We start from the raw sequence: 20,360 nt of genomic DNA on the forward strand, positions 1-20,360 counted from the left end.
TTAACAAGGTATCACATTCTACTATTTTACTAATTTTTGTATACCCTCATTAAACTCAAATTACATTTACAATGAAAATGAATAAAAATGTCAGCTATATTCACCAGCAAAAATTCCACCATATATTTTGTAAAGAAACAGGTGCCCCCAAAAAATGACTTGTTCCCATGGTTGTAACCTGTAAACTGACGCAATGGTGCTAGTGCTCCCTCTACTGTCCCACAGCAGGCATTACATATACACATGCTCCATAATTTTTGCATCCTCATCCTTGGACGAAATCTCCACAACTCCATCTTGTGATATGACAATAGACTTGATCTTCTCTGACAGTTGTCTGTAGTCATTGCTGGAACATTCTTCTGCAATTTCCACCCATCCTTCTGGGGTACAGACGACATCATTGAGGATGACTTGCTCCAAAGCAGCTTAATAAAAATAAAAAAGGTAAAAGATACATTATATCATTTGTACCGAAAAAAGATGTATAGTGAAAAATATATGTAGTTCTTTCATAGCAACATAGTAAGAACTGAAATAGCAGATGCAACCTCTCGTAACCCCTCATGGGAGGTGCATCTGCTGCATTAGAGGTTACTGACCATGGCTACAAGCGGTTCCCAAAACCACTCTGGATATTTTCCAGTAGATAATGTAAGGTTAATAAATGTTGCTTCTTCGTTCTTAGAGGAAGCTAACTGCAAATGTAATCATAAAATCTTTATTTCACTTAGATCAGTTCTTTCCATTCATTACTGGTCCCTATGACAAGTCAACATTTCCCAAATACAGTCTATGGTGATAGGAGCCGTGATGAATTCTTATGTAAAAAACACTATTCTATAATTCACTATGGTAACGGATCCATATGTACAACACGTTCTTTTTTTTAATGAAGAATTAGGGGGTCACACACAGGAGGGACCCCTCCGCACACTGAAAATCCTTGTGACAAACCATGTAATTCACTAATATTCCACATTCATTGCAATGGACTAGGGTATTTAGACATGCTCAGGGAAAAAAAAAAAAAACATTGATTTTTGTCTACTTTGTGGAATAGCGAAATTCGGTCAGGGTGGGATTTCTGTCATGGATACTCTTCTAAATCCATATTAAATCTCTGACATCACCAGTCATCATTCCATGGGCACGTCATATCGCAGGACCATTTATGAAGATAACCCCTGTCCACATCCCCTATTAGGAACTATGCACATCATAGAAGGGGTCCCATGCTTAGGACCACGCTTAGTGAGTGAAGACAGAGACACGCTCTTTCCGACAGACTCAAGCCATTCTTGTATTACAAGGACGACCATTAAGCTGAAATGCTGACATTTGTTACTACACTTTCTGACAGGAAAATGGCAGCAAACAGTTAGTTTCTCTGGTGGCTGCATTTTGAAAGGCGCTGTCTCTAATGAGACAACCTGTTTCTCAGGAGCCTGTGGGCGCACTCCTTCACGGGCAGAGCTGCCGCTGTCCAGTTACTGGGGCAACAAGACCGGCCTCTGCAAGAAGGAGAGCCAGCCAATCAGTAATCACGGTGCTGGCACGTCTGGCCTAGTGACATCAATAGGTCATGTGAGGCAGACGGCGTCACGTGACCGGTAGCACACACCCTATTTAAAACAGGCCACTGCTGGCCACGGTTGCCTGTGACTGGTTTGTCTTAGGATCACGACACTAGCCTTTCTAATCTGCTCTGAACCCTGATGTGACTTCCTGGGTTCTGCTTGGTATTGTTTCTAGTTATTGTTCTCTGATTTTGTCCTGTCTGTATCTCCTGGTATTGACTTTGGCGTGATTTGGTTAGGCTATTTTCACACTTGCGTTTACATTTTCCGGTATTGAGATCCACAAAGGATCTCAATACTGGAGAAAAACGCTTCCGTTTTGTCCCCATTCATTGTCAAAGGGGAGAAAACTGAGCTGAACAGAACGGAGTGCTCCAAAATGTATACCATTCCGTTTGGTTGCATCCCCAAACCGGAGAGCGAACAGCAGCAAGCTGCAGTTTTCTTTCCGTCGTGGGATGCGGAGCAATACGGATCCGGCATGACCCACAATGCAAGTCAAAGGGGACGGATCCGTTTTCTCAGACGCAATAGAAAACGGATCCATCCCCCATTGACTTTCAATGGAGTTCATGACGGATCTGTCATTGCTATGTTAAAGATAATACAAATGGATCCATTCATAACGGATGCAGATGGTTGTATTATCAGTAACGGAAGCGTTTTTGCTGATCCCTCCCAGATCAGGCAAAAACGCAAGTGTGAAAGTAGCCTTACTGATTTGTGTCTCCTGATTTGGTGCAGTTCTTGTCTCTCCTGGTCTGACCAGACTTATCTGTTTCTGCTTTGGTACTATTCAGTTTAGGCCAATCTGTCACTAGTTTATTATTTTGTCTCCAATGTATCCTTCCCCTATAGGCCCCAGCATTTAGTCAAGGAGGGACTGTTGACCAGTTCTGGGCCGTCATTTAGAATGGATCATGCAAGTAGGTAGGGACAGTGGTTGGGGTAGCTCAGAATCTCAGTAGTCCCCACTATGACACAACTATATTCATCGAGGTCCAAACCACCATGTGTATAACGTACCTTATAACTTGCTCGATCTCAATTACCCCTTTAAGCCACTGATAAGAACAGATCCCAAATAAATGCAAAAGCAGTTCTACTCTCCATTCTCTGCCACATAGTCCGAAACCACTTGTGGTGTATGATGTCGCTTACCTTCTCCACACTGATATATGCTCTCCAACAGCTGGAATCCATACTCCTTATGATCAGTGCAGAGCAGGGACAGGACAGCCTGCCCAACAGACAGTGCCGCCGGTTTACCATTCCACTCTTTGGTCAATCCATTGATGAGTTCTGTAGTGGGGCATTTCTTAAGCAAGAACAAGTAGTCATCTATGAAAAAAGAATGTATGAACTAAGTGCCATATTTTCCAGACTATAAGACGCACCCAAGGTTTAGAAAACAGAAAATTAGAAAAAATATTTTCTAGTTATTAAAGGTTCCCTGGGCTGTAAATATTGTGGGGGCAAGGGGGCTACAAATCAAGTGCTGTCCACTAGAGCACACTATAACACTGCAGTGAGAAATAGTACTAACAAAGTGACTTGCGCTTCCTCAGTAGATGGAGAGACTACTGTGCTGCATCTATAAATTGGCCTCCTACAGAACCACTTGCACACACGCAAACTGACGCATGTATCAATATGCCTGCCAATTTGGACCTACAACATAGAGCCATTTTTAGGAGATAATGGAAAATGGCGCAGGGAAATTGAACACTTTCCAGGCTCGCCCATATATTACGGCTGAGCTCAGGAGTTCACAGCAGTGTAACCTGGGAGGACACTTCTAACCAAATGGGATTACTATACTCTAAGGCCTCATGCACACGACCGTATTTTGCATTTGTGTCCACATTTTTGCAGATCGCACATGGACCCATTTATTTCTATGGGTCTGCAAAAGAAAAACGGACAGCACACAGAGGTCTTCAGTGTGGTGTCTGCATCTGTTTGTCCATTCCACAAATTACAGAACATGTCCTCTTCTGGGCCACCATTTCTATTGACAGGAGAGAGAAAATTGTGGAAAGCACATGGAAGGTATCCATCCGTATTTTGCAGATCTGTGGTTTGCAGACCAAAATGCGGATACGGTTGTGTGCATGAGGCATAAAGCTGTGCACCCGCTTTGCATACTGCACTGAGCCCCCACCCCTCAATTACGGTGTCTCTCCTGAGAAGAGACAAACACGATCAGGGAGACCTAAGGGGACTGATGATCGGATGAGCGCCTTGAAGGACATATACAGAATGTCCAATTCATGAAAGTGTATTTTCTTTCTTTATATTTATTATCCAGTGAACAGAAGCAGATGATGAACTTTTCTGTTCCTTTTTCTCTTCTTTAATTAAAAAAATCTAATACAAATTAAAGTATGAAAAAAATAATTCATTACCTAATAAAAAGCGTTTGCTTTGATGGGTGTAGTCAAGGGCCCCTTGGATTTGACCTTGTACACACATAGAGAGAGCAGCCTTCCGGAGGCAGGAGCATTTTCGGTAGATTAGCTGAGCCAACGCCAGGCATGTGACCTTGTGGTATGGCTCTCTCTCGCCGTAATCCCAAATTACATCCCCCAGAGCTTCAGAAAATGTTATCCTGGAAATGAAAGAGGACAAACACAATGACTTATGTAAATCATATTTAACTAATATTAAACCAATGTAAAATAATGCTGATTTAATCCCGGTTTTCCAATAATACATGCATCAAAATTTCGATTTTAAGGATTAATGTACCTACTACAGTGAAAAGGCAGGTCATGTCATTGGAAGGGAATATCTACCCTTCCCTCAAAAACTAATTTCTCTTGGTTGTAAAATTGGGGTATTTAAAGGGAATGTCTTACCACGATTATGGACTTTTATGTGTAGTAATACATGAGCAGTACTACAGACATAGAGGCCAGATCTACGTTTTTCTTCATTTTCCTACTGCCTCTGGTTTCCCGCTGTCAGCTCCCAAAGCTGACCTGAAATATACAGTCTGGACTGCTGTGCTAACATAATGGAGAGGACTCCTGTGCGCATGCACTGCAGTCCTGACAATGTATTTCAGCACATCTCTGAGTGCTGACAGCAGGAGAAAAAGAAAAAGTAGCAATCTGGACTCCTTATCTGCAGTACTACTCATGTATTACTACAGATAATAGTCCAAGATCATGGTGACAGATTCCCTTTAAGCCTAGAAGCCGCCAAACTTTCTATGTAATGAAGTGCTGTGATTCTGGTGCTCTATAGTGCTCTGCCTGGCATGTCTGCAGATCTACTAAATCTGGAAAGGTGAGGAAGAATGGCTGGCAAAGGGTGGCTCTTGGGGCGGAGGAAGAGCATGTGTTGATGATGGAGGACCCTTTACCAGGAGCAGGAGTGGCATTACATTCTTTTTATGGGCAATGTAGTGTGACAGGTCTAAAGGTTTGATAATAAACATCACGATCATCAAGCTCTGGCGAGCTGCAGGGTGCCTACTGAAACCAGATGATGAAAATATACCCAACTACTACTATCAATGCCATGTCCTGCATCCAGGGATCCACATGCACAGCAAGTCACTTGTTTTTACTGGTCTCAGACGGAAAAGGTCCTTTAGCTGCTTATTAAACTACATATTGTCCAATATGGCCATACATCAAACAGGCAAATCTAACCCTTGGACAAAATAACAGAACTTTTCCATTTACAGGGCTGAACCAGTTTGAAGCACCAAAGGGACATTAAATGCAAGTACAGAATTTATAATTAGTTTGAAACATGTGGGAACAGTGAAATGCAGTGCAGTCTACTGACAGCAGGTTATAGAGCAGGAAGAGATTAGCAGATTGATGTGTCGTTTTATGCGAAAAGATTCAGTAGAACTTCATATAAATCCCAGCACTATCTATGCTAAGGAGTCCAGTGGGTAGTCTTATCAGTGACTGCCAGCCTTCCCAGGACAGCTTGCTGGACTCCTAAGCATAGAATGGCCTGGAATTGAAAGTGTAACTGTTATGTTTTCATCAGAAAATGAATTTTAGCATATGTTACTGCTGGTGGAGCATTATGCATAAAGCAATCTTTAGTTTCTTCACTTATCACTGTTTTCCTTGAGCTTTTCCCTTAGTTACGGCTGTTTTGAACCCTACAATATGAGGATCTTCTCAAGATGGCTCCTCTGCCAGTTCTCTGAGGCCAAAACTGCATTCCCTCAGGTCACATACAAACTTGCCAGCCAAGCTCCCTGCCAGCCAATCAAACTGGATTACTGAGAGACACGTCTCCTCACTCTGAAGCCTAATGCAGGCATGAAGTGTGAAGGACAGCCCCTCTGTCTTCTGTTTACAATTAGCCAGAGACAGACAAGCCATAGCAATGGTTTTTTAAGGGACCAGTGGAAAAGGACAGAAGACAATAATGAAAGCTGGTAATTACAGATTTTTTGGCAATCATTGACAGACTAACTCAGGTATACATGCCCAGCACTAATAAACTAGCAAATATGACAATTACACTTTAAATGAATAAAAAGCAAGTTATACTGAATCTTTTCCCATAAAACTATGTTCTACGCCAATCTGTCATATATGCTGCACTGCCCGACAGGCTTCCTCATAAATTTTGAAATGATGGAACCAGCACTCAAAACTGTTGGAAATCACGTGAAAATAGAATAACTAAAATTTATTACACTACATAAGCATGTATACATATAAGTAAATAAAATATGTTAAAAATACATAAAAAGCACAAAATAAAAAACAATGTGTGGAAGGCGTATGGATATCGCTATATTCACATAGATGTAAATATATCACATTTAGGATTCGCTGTATCAAACAAACTGCATCCATATCCTCCCTGTGGGGATGACTCTTTGGATCACAGTTGTTGTGGTAGAGCGATTTCTCCCCAATAGCTTGTACAATTGCACTCAAATTGCAGCCATCATAGACTATGCCGTCAGTACATACATTCCCATGCGCCGTATATTAATTTCATATGTGCAATGCCTAGAAAGATGGTATCTAAAGGGTTACACGTATTTCCCTTTAAGCAATATTCAGATTGTCCATCCAATTTAAAGGGTTTCTGTCACCCCACTAAAGTGATTTTTTTTTTTTTGGGCTAGTTAAATTAGTTATATAGCGATATATTAAAATATAATAGTGTTCCTTACTTTGATCCAGCAGTTTAGTCAAAAAACAAAGTTTTATCATATGCAAATCCGGTCTCTACCAGCAAGTAGGGCGTCTACTTACTGGTAGCTGCTGCAGAAATCCGCCCCCTCCTCTTGTTGATTGACAGGGCCAGCCGGGATCTCCTCCTCCGGCCAGCCCTGTCGGCATTTCAAAAATCGCGCGCCCGTGTTGAATCTGCGCAGGCGCTCTGAGATGAGGAGGCTCGTCTCCTCTGAACTCCCTCAGTGCGCCTGCGCCGATGACGTCTTCTATTTCGATGATGTCATCGGCGCAGGCGCACTGAGGGAGCTCTGAGGAGACGAGCCTCCTCATCTCAGAGCGCCTGCGCAGATTCAACACGGGCGCGCGATTTTTGAAATGCCGACAGGGCTGGCCGGAGGAGGAGATCCCGGCTGGCCCTGTCAATCAACAAGAGGAGGGGGCGGATTTCTGCAGCAGCTACCAGCAAGTAGACGCCCTACTTGCTGGTAGAGACCGGATTTGCATATGATAAAACTTCGTTTTTTGACTAAACTGCTGGATCAAAGTAAGGAACACAATTATATTTTAATATATCGCTATATAACTAATTTAACTAGCCCAAAAAAAAAAAATCACTTTAGTGGGGTGACAGAAACCCTTTAACTCTCTCAGGTGTCTAGGCACGTCGTATGTATATTCCAACCGTGCTGTGACTTTCTTTATCCCACATATAGAGGGCTTTTTATATTGAGGATATAGTCTCTATACAGTCCCAATATAATTATGTCCAAGTTGTCTCTCTACTCACTGTGTACCTAGGTGGTTCACTTTATTCGACACGCGGGGGTTTCTGCTGTGGTGTCCCACAGTTCGGCTGCTCTCCGCTCCGGCGATGTTAGTTTCGGTTTCGCCGAGGTCTCGCCTTACTTCTCGCGAGAATCCTGTTACGAATATTTACTTGTGTGAGTAGGATAGCGCTTCTTTGGTAGTGATTTTTCGTATTTTAGTACATGGCCATGTACAATCGAGATTGCTTGTCACACAGGTATTCCGCTCAGACGCGTTTCGAGATCACTTATCTCTTCCTCAGAGGAAGGCGAGACCTCGGCGAAACCGAAACTAACATCGCTGGAGCGGAGAGCAGCCGAAGTGCCGGTTCCATCATTTCAAAATTTATTACTCAGAACTAGGGGTGTTTCTTTTGAACCTGAGCACCAGGAGTGGTGAACTAAAGTGAGCCATCTGTCCACTATCTGTAGAGGCCTCCTCATAAATTAGGCGCATCCTAAGGCAGTCCGTTCGCCTTAACTGAAATCTATTAAAACTGGCGTAAAAGAAGATACATTCATAGGGCCAGGTAGCTCCACTCCTACCCTTGCAATGCCCCCTTTTTGGGAAAGCGCCGAGGGCGCTTTCCCAAAAGAGGGGCATGTTGAAGAAGGGGGCGAGGCCAGCTGGCCCTGTGAATTTATCTTCTTTTAAGCTTTTTTTCAGGCAAAAAACTGGCGCATAGAAATGATAAATCTTCCCACATATATCTATCTGCTCAGCTCCTCCTGCTCTATAACACGCAGCCTGCAGGGAATACTGTGACAGGTTTCTTGCACAAGATATCGGACTTATGAGATTACAGAAATATGTTTTACCTTTGTTGAGTTACCCAGTGAACAACAAGCTCTATCTTATCATAGGAGAGAGCGCACTTAATGGCTTCCAGCGTGAGAGCTGCATTAACAGGGTGCTTGGCTAAGCTGCTGGATTCCATCAGAGCTTCGAAAAACATCATCAATGGAGAAACATCCTCCTTACCGACCACAACAGCTGAAAAAGACAAAGTAGACAGAAAATCTCAATAAACCTACATTTCTTCCGAAAATGATTTTTTTTTACTTTTTTTTGCTCTAATTGCAAAACAGCTATCTCCTTGTAAGATTTCCCCATAATGAGCGCCAATCGACAATAAAGGAAGTTGACCGGCGTCCATTTACTCACAATTACATGCTATAATAATCGTTTTGTTCATAAATATGATCATGCAGGCGATTGTTCACCCCCTGTACAGTTACAGTATATACAGTACAAACCAAAAGTTTGGACACACCTTCTCATTCAAAGAGTTTTCTTTATTTTCATGACTATGAAGGCATCAAAACTATAAATTAACACATGTGGAATTATATACATAACAAACAAGTGTGAAACAACTGAAAATATGTCATATTCTAGGTTCTTCAAAGTAGCCACCTTTTGCTTTGATTACTGCTTTGCACACTCTTGGCATTCTCTTGATGAGCTTCAAGAGGTGGTCCCCTGAAATGGTCTTCCAACAGTCTTGAAGGAGTTCCTAGAGATGCTTAGCACTTGTTGGCCCTTTTGCCTTCACTCTGCGGTCCAGCTCACCCCAAACCATCTCGATTGGGTTCAGGTCCGGTGACTGTGGAGGCCAGGTCATCTGGTGCAGCACCCCATCACTCTCCTTCATGGTCAAATAGCCCTTACTTTCAAAGTTTTCCCAATTTTTCGGCTGACTGACTGACCTTCATTTCTTAAAGTAATGATAGCCACTTGTTTTTCTTTACTTAGCTACTTTTTTCTTGCCATAATACAAATTCTAACAGTCTATTCAGTAGGACTATCAGCTGTGTATCCACCTGACTTCTCCTCAACGCCACTGATGGTCCCAACCCCATTTATAAGGCAAGAAATCCCACTTATTAAACCTGACAGGGCACACCTGTGAAGTGAAAACCATTTCAGGGGACTACCTCTTGAAGCTCATCAAGAGAATGCCAAGAGTGTGCAAAGCAGTAATCAAAGCAAAAGGTGGCTACTTTGAAGAACATAGAACATGACATATTTTCAGTTGTTTCACACTTGTTTGTTATGTATATAATTCCACATGTGTTAATTCATAGTTTTGATGCCTTCAGTGTGAATCTACAATTTTCATAATCATGAAAATAAAGAAAACTCTTTGAATGAGAAGGTGTGTCCAAACTTTTGGTCTGTACTGTATGTGGCAGATAACTATCGACATGTGGATTCACAGCTTACCAATGATGGTTTTGAAAGGGGTTATCCGATATCTAAAATACCCCTTATGCCCGGGCCCCTTGTATGGATTATACTTACCTGCTCACCCCCACCCGTGTCGACAGGGGGAGCAGCCAGTAGGAGGCCTGCTCACCATTGCAGCCTGCTATTGGCTGCACCCCCCTGTCACTGGATGTTTTGATCCGAGCGATGGGGAAATGCAGCGGCGGTCGTGCAGGCATCCGTAGTGACGCAGGTGCCGGGGAGCAGGTAAGTATAATCCATACAAGGGGCCTGGGCATTTTTGTGAAATTTTAGATATCAGATAACCCCTTTAAGTCATCATAAAATATGCTATTAATGACAAAATATTCTACATTTTTCAAACCAGCACGTGCATCTGAATACTTTTGCAATTGCATGTATTTGATTGTGTGAAAGTAGCCTACGCAGCATCATCCACTACACAAAGGATGGGATTGTGTATTCCGTCACCTACTTCCAGCTTAAGAGCTATTCCCGAACAGGGTTGCGGGGTATCAGACCCCCAACGGTAAGATATTGAAAGTATCTTGCAGATAGGCCATCAACATAAAAGGACTAGACAAACCCTTTAAGTCCTTATGCACACGTAATAGTGTAATTCCTGTCTGTATTAGCTCCTGAATATGGCGCAAATGAAGCTATGTACATGGACAGATATTTTACATCTGTATTCAGACGTGTAGTATGTTTTGTCAAGTAAGGTCTGACAAACATGAAGCCTCATTATCTGTTTATATTTGTATGCATTCATTTCATTCATATTTGAGGATGAACAGTAAGAGGCCATATAGCTACGAGAATCCTGCTACAACATGGAGTTATTGAATTAAAGGGGCTTTCTTAAATGATCTGATGACCTCAGGATAGGTCATCAGTATCTGATCCGTGGGGGACACTAGGGACCCCCGCTGATCAGCTGTTTGAGGAAGCTGCGGCAAGCTATGAGAAGGCCTTCTCCAACAGCAGATCGGCAGGGGTTCTGGGTGACGGACCGCCACTGAACAGAATAACAAAGTGGGAAAAACCTTTTTATATGGACACAATTTGGGCATATATATGGAGGCAATGGATGGGACCTAAGGTATGTGTTTTTTTTGTGTTTCTTTATTTTTAGCATACAGGGCACCAAACATTGCTGCTTTGCGAGTATGATGGGCTACTGTGTCAAAGCATGGTGCTCTTCTATATGACGTTCCCTTGTTGAGAAATATGGAGCAGGCTTCATTGACATCAATTATTATTATTGCACCGACGACTCTAGAAATCTAAAACTTGCTTGCATTAAAGGAACGGCTGCATTTTATGTAATATTTTTGCAGTTTCTCTATGTATGAGCTTCACATAACTCCAGGAATATCTCCTCTCTTTACCTCTGAATCTCTCCATCGTCTCCATGTTCCTGAGGATTCCTCTGGGACTGTGTGCGGCGTAGGCTGCAGCAGTCTTGTACTGACCAGTAACAAACAGCTCATTAAATCTGGGAGGACAAAGCACAAACTCAATGTCAGAGTGCCGAGGAACATGACACCGCGTTCTGATGAAGTCACATGGGCATCACAGTTATTAAGGTTAATTAGCCATAGGTCGGGTTTTCTTTGTCTAAAACAGTTTCCTTCATCCCACGAGAAAGAAAATGCCTGAACTGATAGTGATGTTTTCTAAAATAACTAAGGCTACTTTCACACAGGACATGTGACATTTTAACCAGCCATGTTATACAACACTCATATCTGACTGATCGGTGGGGGTCCAACTGCCATGATGCCCACCAATACTGTAAATAGAGGGGCCATAGCACTGTTTAGCATTGTGTCCCTTTCAAGTTTTTCTCTGCACAGTGGTAATTCATTCTGTCTTAGGGATTGGTGGTGGTCCCGACAGATCCCCACCAAAATGTTTTCTGAAAGACTTGGTCTGTGGTGCTCATTCCATGGGAGATACAGTACCTCTTTGCATATTATTTCATGGAGCTTTGCCAGTAAGTCTCCATACAGGACTGGTCTCGTTAAGAAGTGTCGGTAACCCACCTGAGCTACATCCAAGGTATCTCAAACCAGCCAGAATCCTACTCCGTACTGATGAGGGGCAAGCATCCCGAAACAGCTGCCTACGGATGGGTATTTGGTTTGGCTTTTTTCCCATGTCCCAAGGCTTGTTAAAAAGTCAGTGGGGGGAGCCACGTCCATAAGATGGCGCTAGCGAGATGGTTCTCTTTCCTTGGGAGAGACCTCTTTGCATATTGTTTTCCCATGGAGCATTGCCAATAAGTCTCCATACCATGGAGTTATTCCAGTAACGGTCCCTTTACACGGGACAACACAGCAGCAGATTGTCAGGAAGGAAGCGTTCTTTCCTGACAATCTGCTGCTCGCTGGTGGAGGAGATCTCAGCATTGACATGCAGCGATCTCCTCCAGAGTATGGGGAGGAGCGATCGCTAATGCCACATTTTTCTTTATAGGGGTTGTCTCACTTGAGCAAACAGCATTTATCATGTAGACAAAGTCAACCCCTTCCTGAGATTTTCCGTTTTTCGTTCTCTGCCTTCCCACAGCCAAAACTTTTTTATTTTTCTGTTCCCATACCTATATGAGGGCTTGTTTTTTGCGGGACAAGTTGTACTTTCTAATGCCACCATTTAATATGGCATACAATGTAGTGGGAGGCTGGATGAAAAAAATTCCAAATGGGGTGGAATTACGGGTTTTGTTTTTACGTCATTCACTATGCAGTAAAACTGACTTATGCTCTTCATTCTTCAGGTCAGTACGATTACTGATACCTGTCTGTTTGGAGAGTCGGCTTTGTGGCAGAGTCCACTCCTGTAAAGTATGTATTCAAATACAGAAGGAACACATCACCGACTGACCCCCAAATACAGCACGGCTATATAAAAAACAGCGAGGATCCCAAAGCCGCATCACTCTGATTTGCTGCAACTGGAGCAACTACTGTTCACCACACGTGGGACGCCACCTGTGATTTACCAAAGCCGCCAATACTGCACTACAAACTGTGAGTATAATTGCCTCGGCTCTCCTGTACTAAAAAGCAGCAATAGTGCACTGATATAATATACATAGCGACTATTGAGTCGCAACAGCTGCAGTGACTATTTAAAAAGCCTTTATTCAAAAAGACTTTATTCAAATAAATAGATGTAATCCCCATTTCTTGGGGCATCGATTGGGTGAAAGAACCCATCTGGAAGGATACTATTTACCATCCAACGAGTCCTGGTGCATATACAGTCAAACTATTGAAATTATACAGATATCAAAACGCAATATTGCTAATTTATATTATTATCATTATATTGGGTTTTATTGTATTCAATAGTTTTTCTATTTTTAGTATTTTATTACTTTTAAGAGTGTTACATTTTATGTATGTTTATTCAATAGTTTATATCACTAATAAATAAAATATTGTTATATTAACCATCCGTGTGGTACCGAATATTGGTGTGCCCTACCATCCTTTACTTTAAATTTTATTACTGTTTTTGAGGATTGGGTGAATCCTCGTGGTAGGTGCACCCACTTCCATTCCTGAGCATCAGGTGAGCCTTCTCTAAATACCAGTACGATTACGGTGATACCACAAACGTATAGTTTTTCTTGAGTTTTAATACTGAAAAAATAAATAAAAACTTTTCTACAGAGATGTGTGAGGGCTCATTTTTTGCGGGACGATATGTAGTTTTTGATAATACCATTTTGGGGTGTGTATGACTTTTTGATCGCTTTTTATTCATTTTTATTGGCAGGTAAAGTGATGGAAAAACAGTAAATCAGTCATTTTTATTTTTTTCCCGTTACATCATTCATTTTACGTCATTTTAGTATAGGTGTTTTTGCATGTGTTTAAGTTTTTGTTTAAGTATTTTGATTTTGGGGAAAGGAGGCTGAATTTTTATACTGTTTTATTTTTTTGATATTTTTCAAAACTTTTACTTTATAATTTTATTTTTATTTTTTACTTTTTATTAGGTCCCCAAGTGGACCATAACATGCAATCATCAGATTGCAATCTGTATAGAGTAATGGAATTTTCTCCATTATCCTACACAGAGATAGCTATATTACAGTTCAGTGCTGCCATCTGATGGCCTGAATTGTAATATACAAATAATGAGCCTGGAAGCCTAGTACATGTTCATTTCTGTAGTGGAATGTCTTTCCCAACCTCTGCCAGGGGGAGGTGTTACTGCCCGTGAGGCACGAGCTTCTCAGATGCTGTGGTCACATTTGACCATGGCATCACAGAGGTTAAATGTCAGCGATCATTACCACCGGTTGCGGACAGTAGCTGTGGGTGTCTGCTATATGAAACAGAGCAGGCGCCATATTTAAAGACCCGACATCTGCTGTACATGTATGTATCCATGGTTACGACCACCCTGCCATACAGCACCAGTGGCCGTGCTTGCGCACTATAGGAAAACGCGATGGCGTATGCACGGTCCCGGCCACCAAAAAGGCTAGCACCTTTTCCAACACTGTGGAAGCACGACCAAACGAGCAGTGCATAATGTGATGGAAAAATGAATCACACCAGCAAAGGAGGCAATATGGACAATCACTATACATCAGTAAGTGCCCTGTATTAACTTTGTCTACATGATATATGCCATTTACTGAAGTGGACAACCCCTTTAAGATACAGAGAAACAACTGAATGCTCTGCAGGCTTTCGCTATATTGATCCTGACTTGGCATCTGATGCTAGAAATTTTTAATGGATTTCAAGTGCGTTGTGGGCAAAGTATCAGAGCCCACTGCAGTAAGAGAAGCAGAACAAGCCCATTGTACCTCAGACAATGTCAGTACATTAAAGGGGTTGTCCGGGTTCAGAGCTGAACCTGGACATACCCTTATTTTCACCCATTTTATGCTCCGATGCGCTCCCTTGCCCAGCGCTAAATCACGCAGGGCAAGCTATCTTTTATTTACAATAACACACTGCCGGGCGGAAACTTCCTCCCGGCAGTGTGTTCGGTGACGTCATCGGCTCTGATGGGCGGGCTTTAGCGCTGCCCTTGCCATTTTACTGGCTAGGGCAGCGCTAAATCCCGCCCATCAGTGCCGGTGACGTCACCGGGCTTTTTGGCAGCCCCATGGAGAGCCCCGGTATGTCACCGGATCTCCAAAAAATGCCTTTGCCCTGCGCGATTTAGCGCAGGGCAAAGGAGAGCATCGGAGCATGAACTGCTCCAATGCTCCTGTCAGGGGGGCTGCCGGGGTGAAAATGGAGGTATGTCTGGGTTCAGCTCTGAACACGGACAACCGTTTTAATGCACAGGAAACATGATTGTGTCTGAATATTGCTTTACTGGTTGGACCATCATGTAAAGTCCCTTCACCACAGACACAGATGAGAAGCTGGAAGAACTGAACTGTACCTCTCAACATATTCCAGCAAAGCCTCTGCTTCCTGGCTCTTCCGTGGATCCAGATCCTCAAACACATTAGTGGAAGAAGTGTCCTCTACAGGATAAAAGCAGGTGTAAGCTGGAGGAATAATAATGTCACCTGCCAAACAATGCTCATGTCACCAAATAAAACTGTAAGGCCCCTTTCACACAGGCGTCACAGATTTGGTCAGTTTTGTCTGCGATTGCGCAGCCGTTATAGTCTTCTTTCTTCTTCTTGCAGGACCTGCGCTGACGTCATCGCGCTCACCACGTGAGAGGACACTTCCCGCAACGCATCCGGACCAAATCCGTGACGCCCGTGTGAAAGGGGCCAAAGGATTTTCTGCAGCGGGATTTTTTTTTACACAGAGTGTGAATGAGTTTTCTTAAAATCTCATCCACTTTGCTTGCTACTGTAAAATGCCACGGATTTTCCCCACACAAATCCACACTGGCAAATCCGAAGCATATAGATCCCATGTGGGTGTACCCTAAGGCCTCTTTCACACGGGCGTACTGTGTGGGGGCCGGATAGGATGCGGGTACGTTGAGGGAAAATGCGGGATTTTTCCGTGCGAGTGCAAACCATTTTAATGCGTTTTGCACGCGCGTGAGAAAAATCGTCATTTTTGGTACCCAGACCCGAACCCGGACTTCTTCACAGAAGTTCGGGTTTGGGATCAGTGTTGTGTAGATTTTATTATTTTCCTTTATAACCTGGTTATAAGGGAAAATAATAGCATTCTTAATACAGAATGCTAAATAAATTAGGGATGGAGGGGTTAAAAAAATAAATAAATAATTAAACTCACCTCATCCACTTGTTCGCGCTGCCCGGCTCGTCTTCTTTCTTCTTCTTTGATGACCTGGGAGGAAAAGGACATTTGGTGACGTCACTGCGCTCATCACATGGTCCGTCACCATGTTGATGGGCCATGTGATGAGCGCAGTGACGTAACCAAAGGTCCTTTTCCTCCTAGGTCCTCAAAGAAGAAGAATAAAGATGAGTCAGGCTTCGCGAACAAGTGGATGAGGTGAGTTTAATTTTAATTTTTTTAACCCCTCCATCCCTAATTTGCTTAGCATTCCGTAACCATGTTATAAGGGAAAATAATAAAGATCGGGTCCCCATCCCGATGGTCTCCTAGCAACCATGCGTGAAAATTGCACCGCATCCGCACTTGCTTGCGGATGCTTGCGATTTTCACGCAACCCCATTCATTTCTATGGGGCCTGCGTTGCGTGAAAAACGCACAATATAGAGCTTGCTGCGATTTTCACGCAACGCACAAGTGATGTGTGAGAATCACTGCTCATGTGCACAGACCCATTGAAGTGAAGGGGTCCGGATTCAGTGCGGGTGCAATGCGTTCACTTCACGCATTGCACCCGTGCGGAAAACTCGCCCGTGTGAAAGGGGCCTAAAGGTTACAGGGGTATTCCGAGACTTTTTAACTGATGACCTATCCTCTGGATAGGTCATCGGTATCTCATTGGTGGGAGTCCGACCCTCACGGATCGGCTGTTTGAGAAGGCACTGGTGCTCTTGTAAGCAGCGCGACCTTCTCGCAGCTTTCCAGTGACGTCATGTTCATCGGTCACATGACCTAAGTGCAGCACTGCCCCATTCAAGTGAATGGGACTGAGCTCTGATACCAAGCACAGTCGCTATACAATGTATGGAGCTGTGCTTGGTAAGCTGCGAGAAATTGCCGTCTCAAACAGCTGATTGGCGGGGGTCCCGGTCCCGATCAGATACTGATGACCTATCCAGAGTACAAGTTATCAGTAAAAAAGTATTGGAAAACCCTATAATTTAATGTAACTTAGTTAAAGCACTCTTAGTAAAGAAACAATGTGAAGCAGATCAGTGATCTGTGAGCAGATCACTAGAATATAGCAGGTAATTTGTGGAGAGGATATCATTTTGCATGATTTTTTTGTAAATTAGGCAATTGTCAGGTTATATACTGTCCTAAACACGGAGAGGGCAGTATCAATCCGGTCCACTAAATCACTGTACACCAGACATGGACAATACCCACATCCTGGGGCCACCAATATAATCTGGTCCCAAGGTTAGGACTACTGATTTAGTCTTCAGATACTATATGAGGCTGTGTTCACATGCAGTAGTTTATTTCAGAAGAATGTGCAAGTCAATCTGAAAGAATATCCATGTGGATTTTCACATGTGTTACCTGCATATAAAAATAATACAGAAAATCTGCAGCATGAAATCTTCAAAAAATGGCATGATATGTGAAAGGCATTTTGGAAAACTGTATTGTGTCCTAGAAAACAGATCCGTCCCCATTGACTTACATTGTGTGTCAGAACGGATCAGTTTGGCTCAGTTTCGTCAGACGGACACCAAAACGCTGCAAGCAGCGGTGTCCGCCTCCAAAGCGGAATGGAGACGGATCGGAGGCAAACTGATGCATTCTGAGCGGATCCTTTTCCATTCAGAATGCATTAGGGCAAAACTGATCCGTTTTGGACCGCTTGTGAGAGCCCTGAACGGATCTCACAAACGGAAAGCCAAAACGCCAGTGTGAAAATAGCCTTACACACATACAGTGCCAACATAGAGCCCCCTAATATCTAGTGCCAGCATACAACCCCTCATATTCAGTGCCAGCCTATAACCCCCTTATATTCAGTGCCAGCATACAACCCCTGATATACAGAGGCAGTATAGAGCCCTATGATATACAATGGCAGTATTGAACTCCTGATATACAATGGCAGCATAGAACCCCTCATATTCAGTGCCAGCATAGAACCCCTCATATACAGCGGCAGCATAGCGCCTTCTGATATACAATGGCAGCATAGAACCCTGATATACAGTGCTAGCATAGAACCCCTGATATACAGAGGCAGCATAGAGCCCTCTGATACACAATGGAAGCATAGAACCCCTGATATACAGAGGCAGCATAGAACCCCTCATATTTAGTGCCAGCATACAACCCCTGATATACAGAGGCAGCATAGATCTCTCTGATATACAGTGGCAGCACAGAACCCCTGATATACAGTGCCAGCATAGAACCCCTGATTTACAGTGCCAGCATAGAACCCCTGATTTACAGTGCCAGCATAGAACCCCTGATATACAGTGGCAGCACAGAACCCCTGATATACAGTGCCAGCATAGAACCCCTGATATACAATGGCAGCATAGAACCTGTAACGGATCTCCTGGCACCCCGACTGGGTACCACTGTTGATGAATGCTCCTAGTACTTCCCGAGGGCTCTAAGCACTCCACTTGACACCGTAAGCACTGCCGACCCCACAAACCGCCGCAGCTTGGTTGGGGTCTCGCCGTCTCCTACCCACCCTGGACCTACGACAAGGCTCCAGGCTCCAGTGGGCGAACCTCTCTTCCTTCAGCGAGCGAAGCAGGAACAAGCTCTTAAAAGAGCTCAGTGATTATAGCCAGGGGAGCATGTAGCAATCCCCAGTGTAGATGCAGCCTTTTCCCCCACACATGAGACGAGGCTCTATGTTGAGGGTAAAACAGGAACTCTCTTTAATGGGGCTACATGTCAGCCTTTTATACAGGTCTTCCAGCAAGGGACACTCCCCCTGGGGACCTTGTGGAAGACTGAGACAGTTTTTACATTAGCCAATCACATGCATTTACAGTATAGAAACACTCCCAGCAATTGTACACAAACCCCCCGTCTGCCTGTGATACAATTACCAAAATACAATGGCAGCATAGATCCCCTCATATTCAGTGGCAGCATAGAACCCCTGATATACCATGGCAGCATAGAGCCTTCTGATATACACTGCTCAAAAAAATAAAGGGAACACAAAAATAATACATCCTAGATCTGAATTAATTAAATATTCTTCTGAAATACTTTGTTCTTTACATAGTTGAATGTGCTGACAACAAAATCACACAAAAATAAAAAAATGGAAATCAAATTTTTCAACCAATGGAGGTCTGGATTTGGAGTCACCCTCAAAATTAAAGTGGAAAAACACACTACAGGCTGATCCAACTTTGATGTAATGTCCTTAAAACAAGTCAAAATGAGGCTCAGTAGTGTGTGTGGCCTCCACGTGCCTGTATGACCTCCCTACAACGCCTGTGCATGCTCCTGATGAGGTGGCGGACGGTCTCCTGAGGGATCTCTTACCAGACCTGGACTAAAGCATCTGCCAACTCCTGGACAGTCTGTGGTGCAACGTGACGTTGGTGGATAGAGCGAGACATGATGTCCCAGATGTGCTCAATTGGATTCAGGTCTGGGGAACGGGCGGGCCAGTCCATAGCATCTTGCAGGAACTGCTGACACACTCCAGCCACATGAGGTCTAGCATTGTCTTGCATTAGGAGGAACCCAGGGCCAACCGCACCAGCATATGGTCTCACAAGGGGTCTGAGGATCTCATCTCGGTACCTAATGGCAGTCAGGCTACCTCTGGCGAGCACATGGAGGGCTGTGCGGCCCTCCAAAGAAATGCCACCCCACACCATTACTGACCCAATGCCAAACCGGTCATGCTGGAGGATGTTGCAGGCAGCAGAACGTTCTCCACGGCGTCTCAAGACTCTGTCACGTCTGTCACATGTGCTCAGTGTGAACCTGCTTTCATCTGTGAAGAGCACAGGGCGCCAGTGGCGAATTTGCCAATATTGGTGTTCTCTGGCAAATGCCAAACGTCCTGCACGGTGTTGGGCTGTAAGCACAATCCCCACCTGTGGACGTCGGGCCCTCATATCACCCTCATGGAGTCTGTTTCTGACCGTTTGAGCAGACACATGCACATTTGTGGCCTGCTGGAGGTCATTTTGCAGGGCTCTGGCAGTGCTCCTCCTGTTCCTCCTTGCACAAAGGCGGAGGAAGCGGTCCTGCTGCTGGGTTGTTGCCCTCCTACGGCCTCCTCCACGTCTCCTGATGTACTGGCCTGTCTCCTGGTAGCGCCTCCATGCTCTGGACACTACGCTGACAGACACAGCAAACCTTCTTGCCACAGCTCGCATTGATGTGCCATCCTGGATAAGCTGCACTACCTGAGCCACTTGTGTGGGTTGTAGACTCCGTCTCATGCTACCACTAGAGTGAAAGCACCGCCAGCATTCAAAAGTGACCAAAACATCAGCCAGGAA

The 20,360-nt window shown here is 43.9% G+C and overlaps 1 protein-coding gene across 1 annotated transcript in view; it reads right to left on the reverse strand.

Moving 5' to 3' along the window:
- Nucleotides 1–231: 231 nt before the first annotated feature.
- CLHC1 (clathrin heavy chain linker domain containing 1) overlaps nucleotides 232–20,360 on the reverse strand; it is a 42,238-nt gene continuing 22,109 nt past the window's right edge. Inside the window, exons 6-11 of the mRNA XM_040427464.1 lie at nucleotides 15,212–15,296; nucleotides 11,179–11,285; nucleotides 8,377–8,551; nucleotides 3,989–4,191; nucleotides 2,742–2,921; nucleotides 232–428 (exon numbers count right to left, since the gene is read on the reverse strand). Of these exons, the coding sequence (XP_040283398.1) occupies nucleotides 232–428; nucleotides 2,742–2,921; nucleotides 3,989–4,191; nucleotides 8,377–8,551; nucleotides 11,179–11,285; nucleotides 15,212–15,296 (947 nt within the window). The remainder of the gene's footprint in view (nucleotides 429–2,741; nucleotides 2,922–3,988; nucleotides 4,192–8,376; nucleotides 8,552–11,178; nucleotides 11,286–15,211; nucleotides 15,297–20,360) is intronic.

This window comes from Bufo bufo, chromosome 4 (assembly GCF_905171765.1).
Source record: "Bufo bufo chromosome 4, aBufBuf1.1, whole genome shotgun sequence".
Classification (NCBI taxonomy): domain Eukaryota; kingdom Metazoa; phylum Chordata; class Amphibia; order Anura; family Bufonidae; genus Bufo; species Bufo bufo.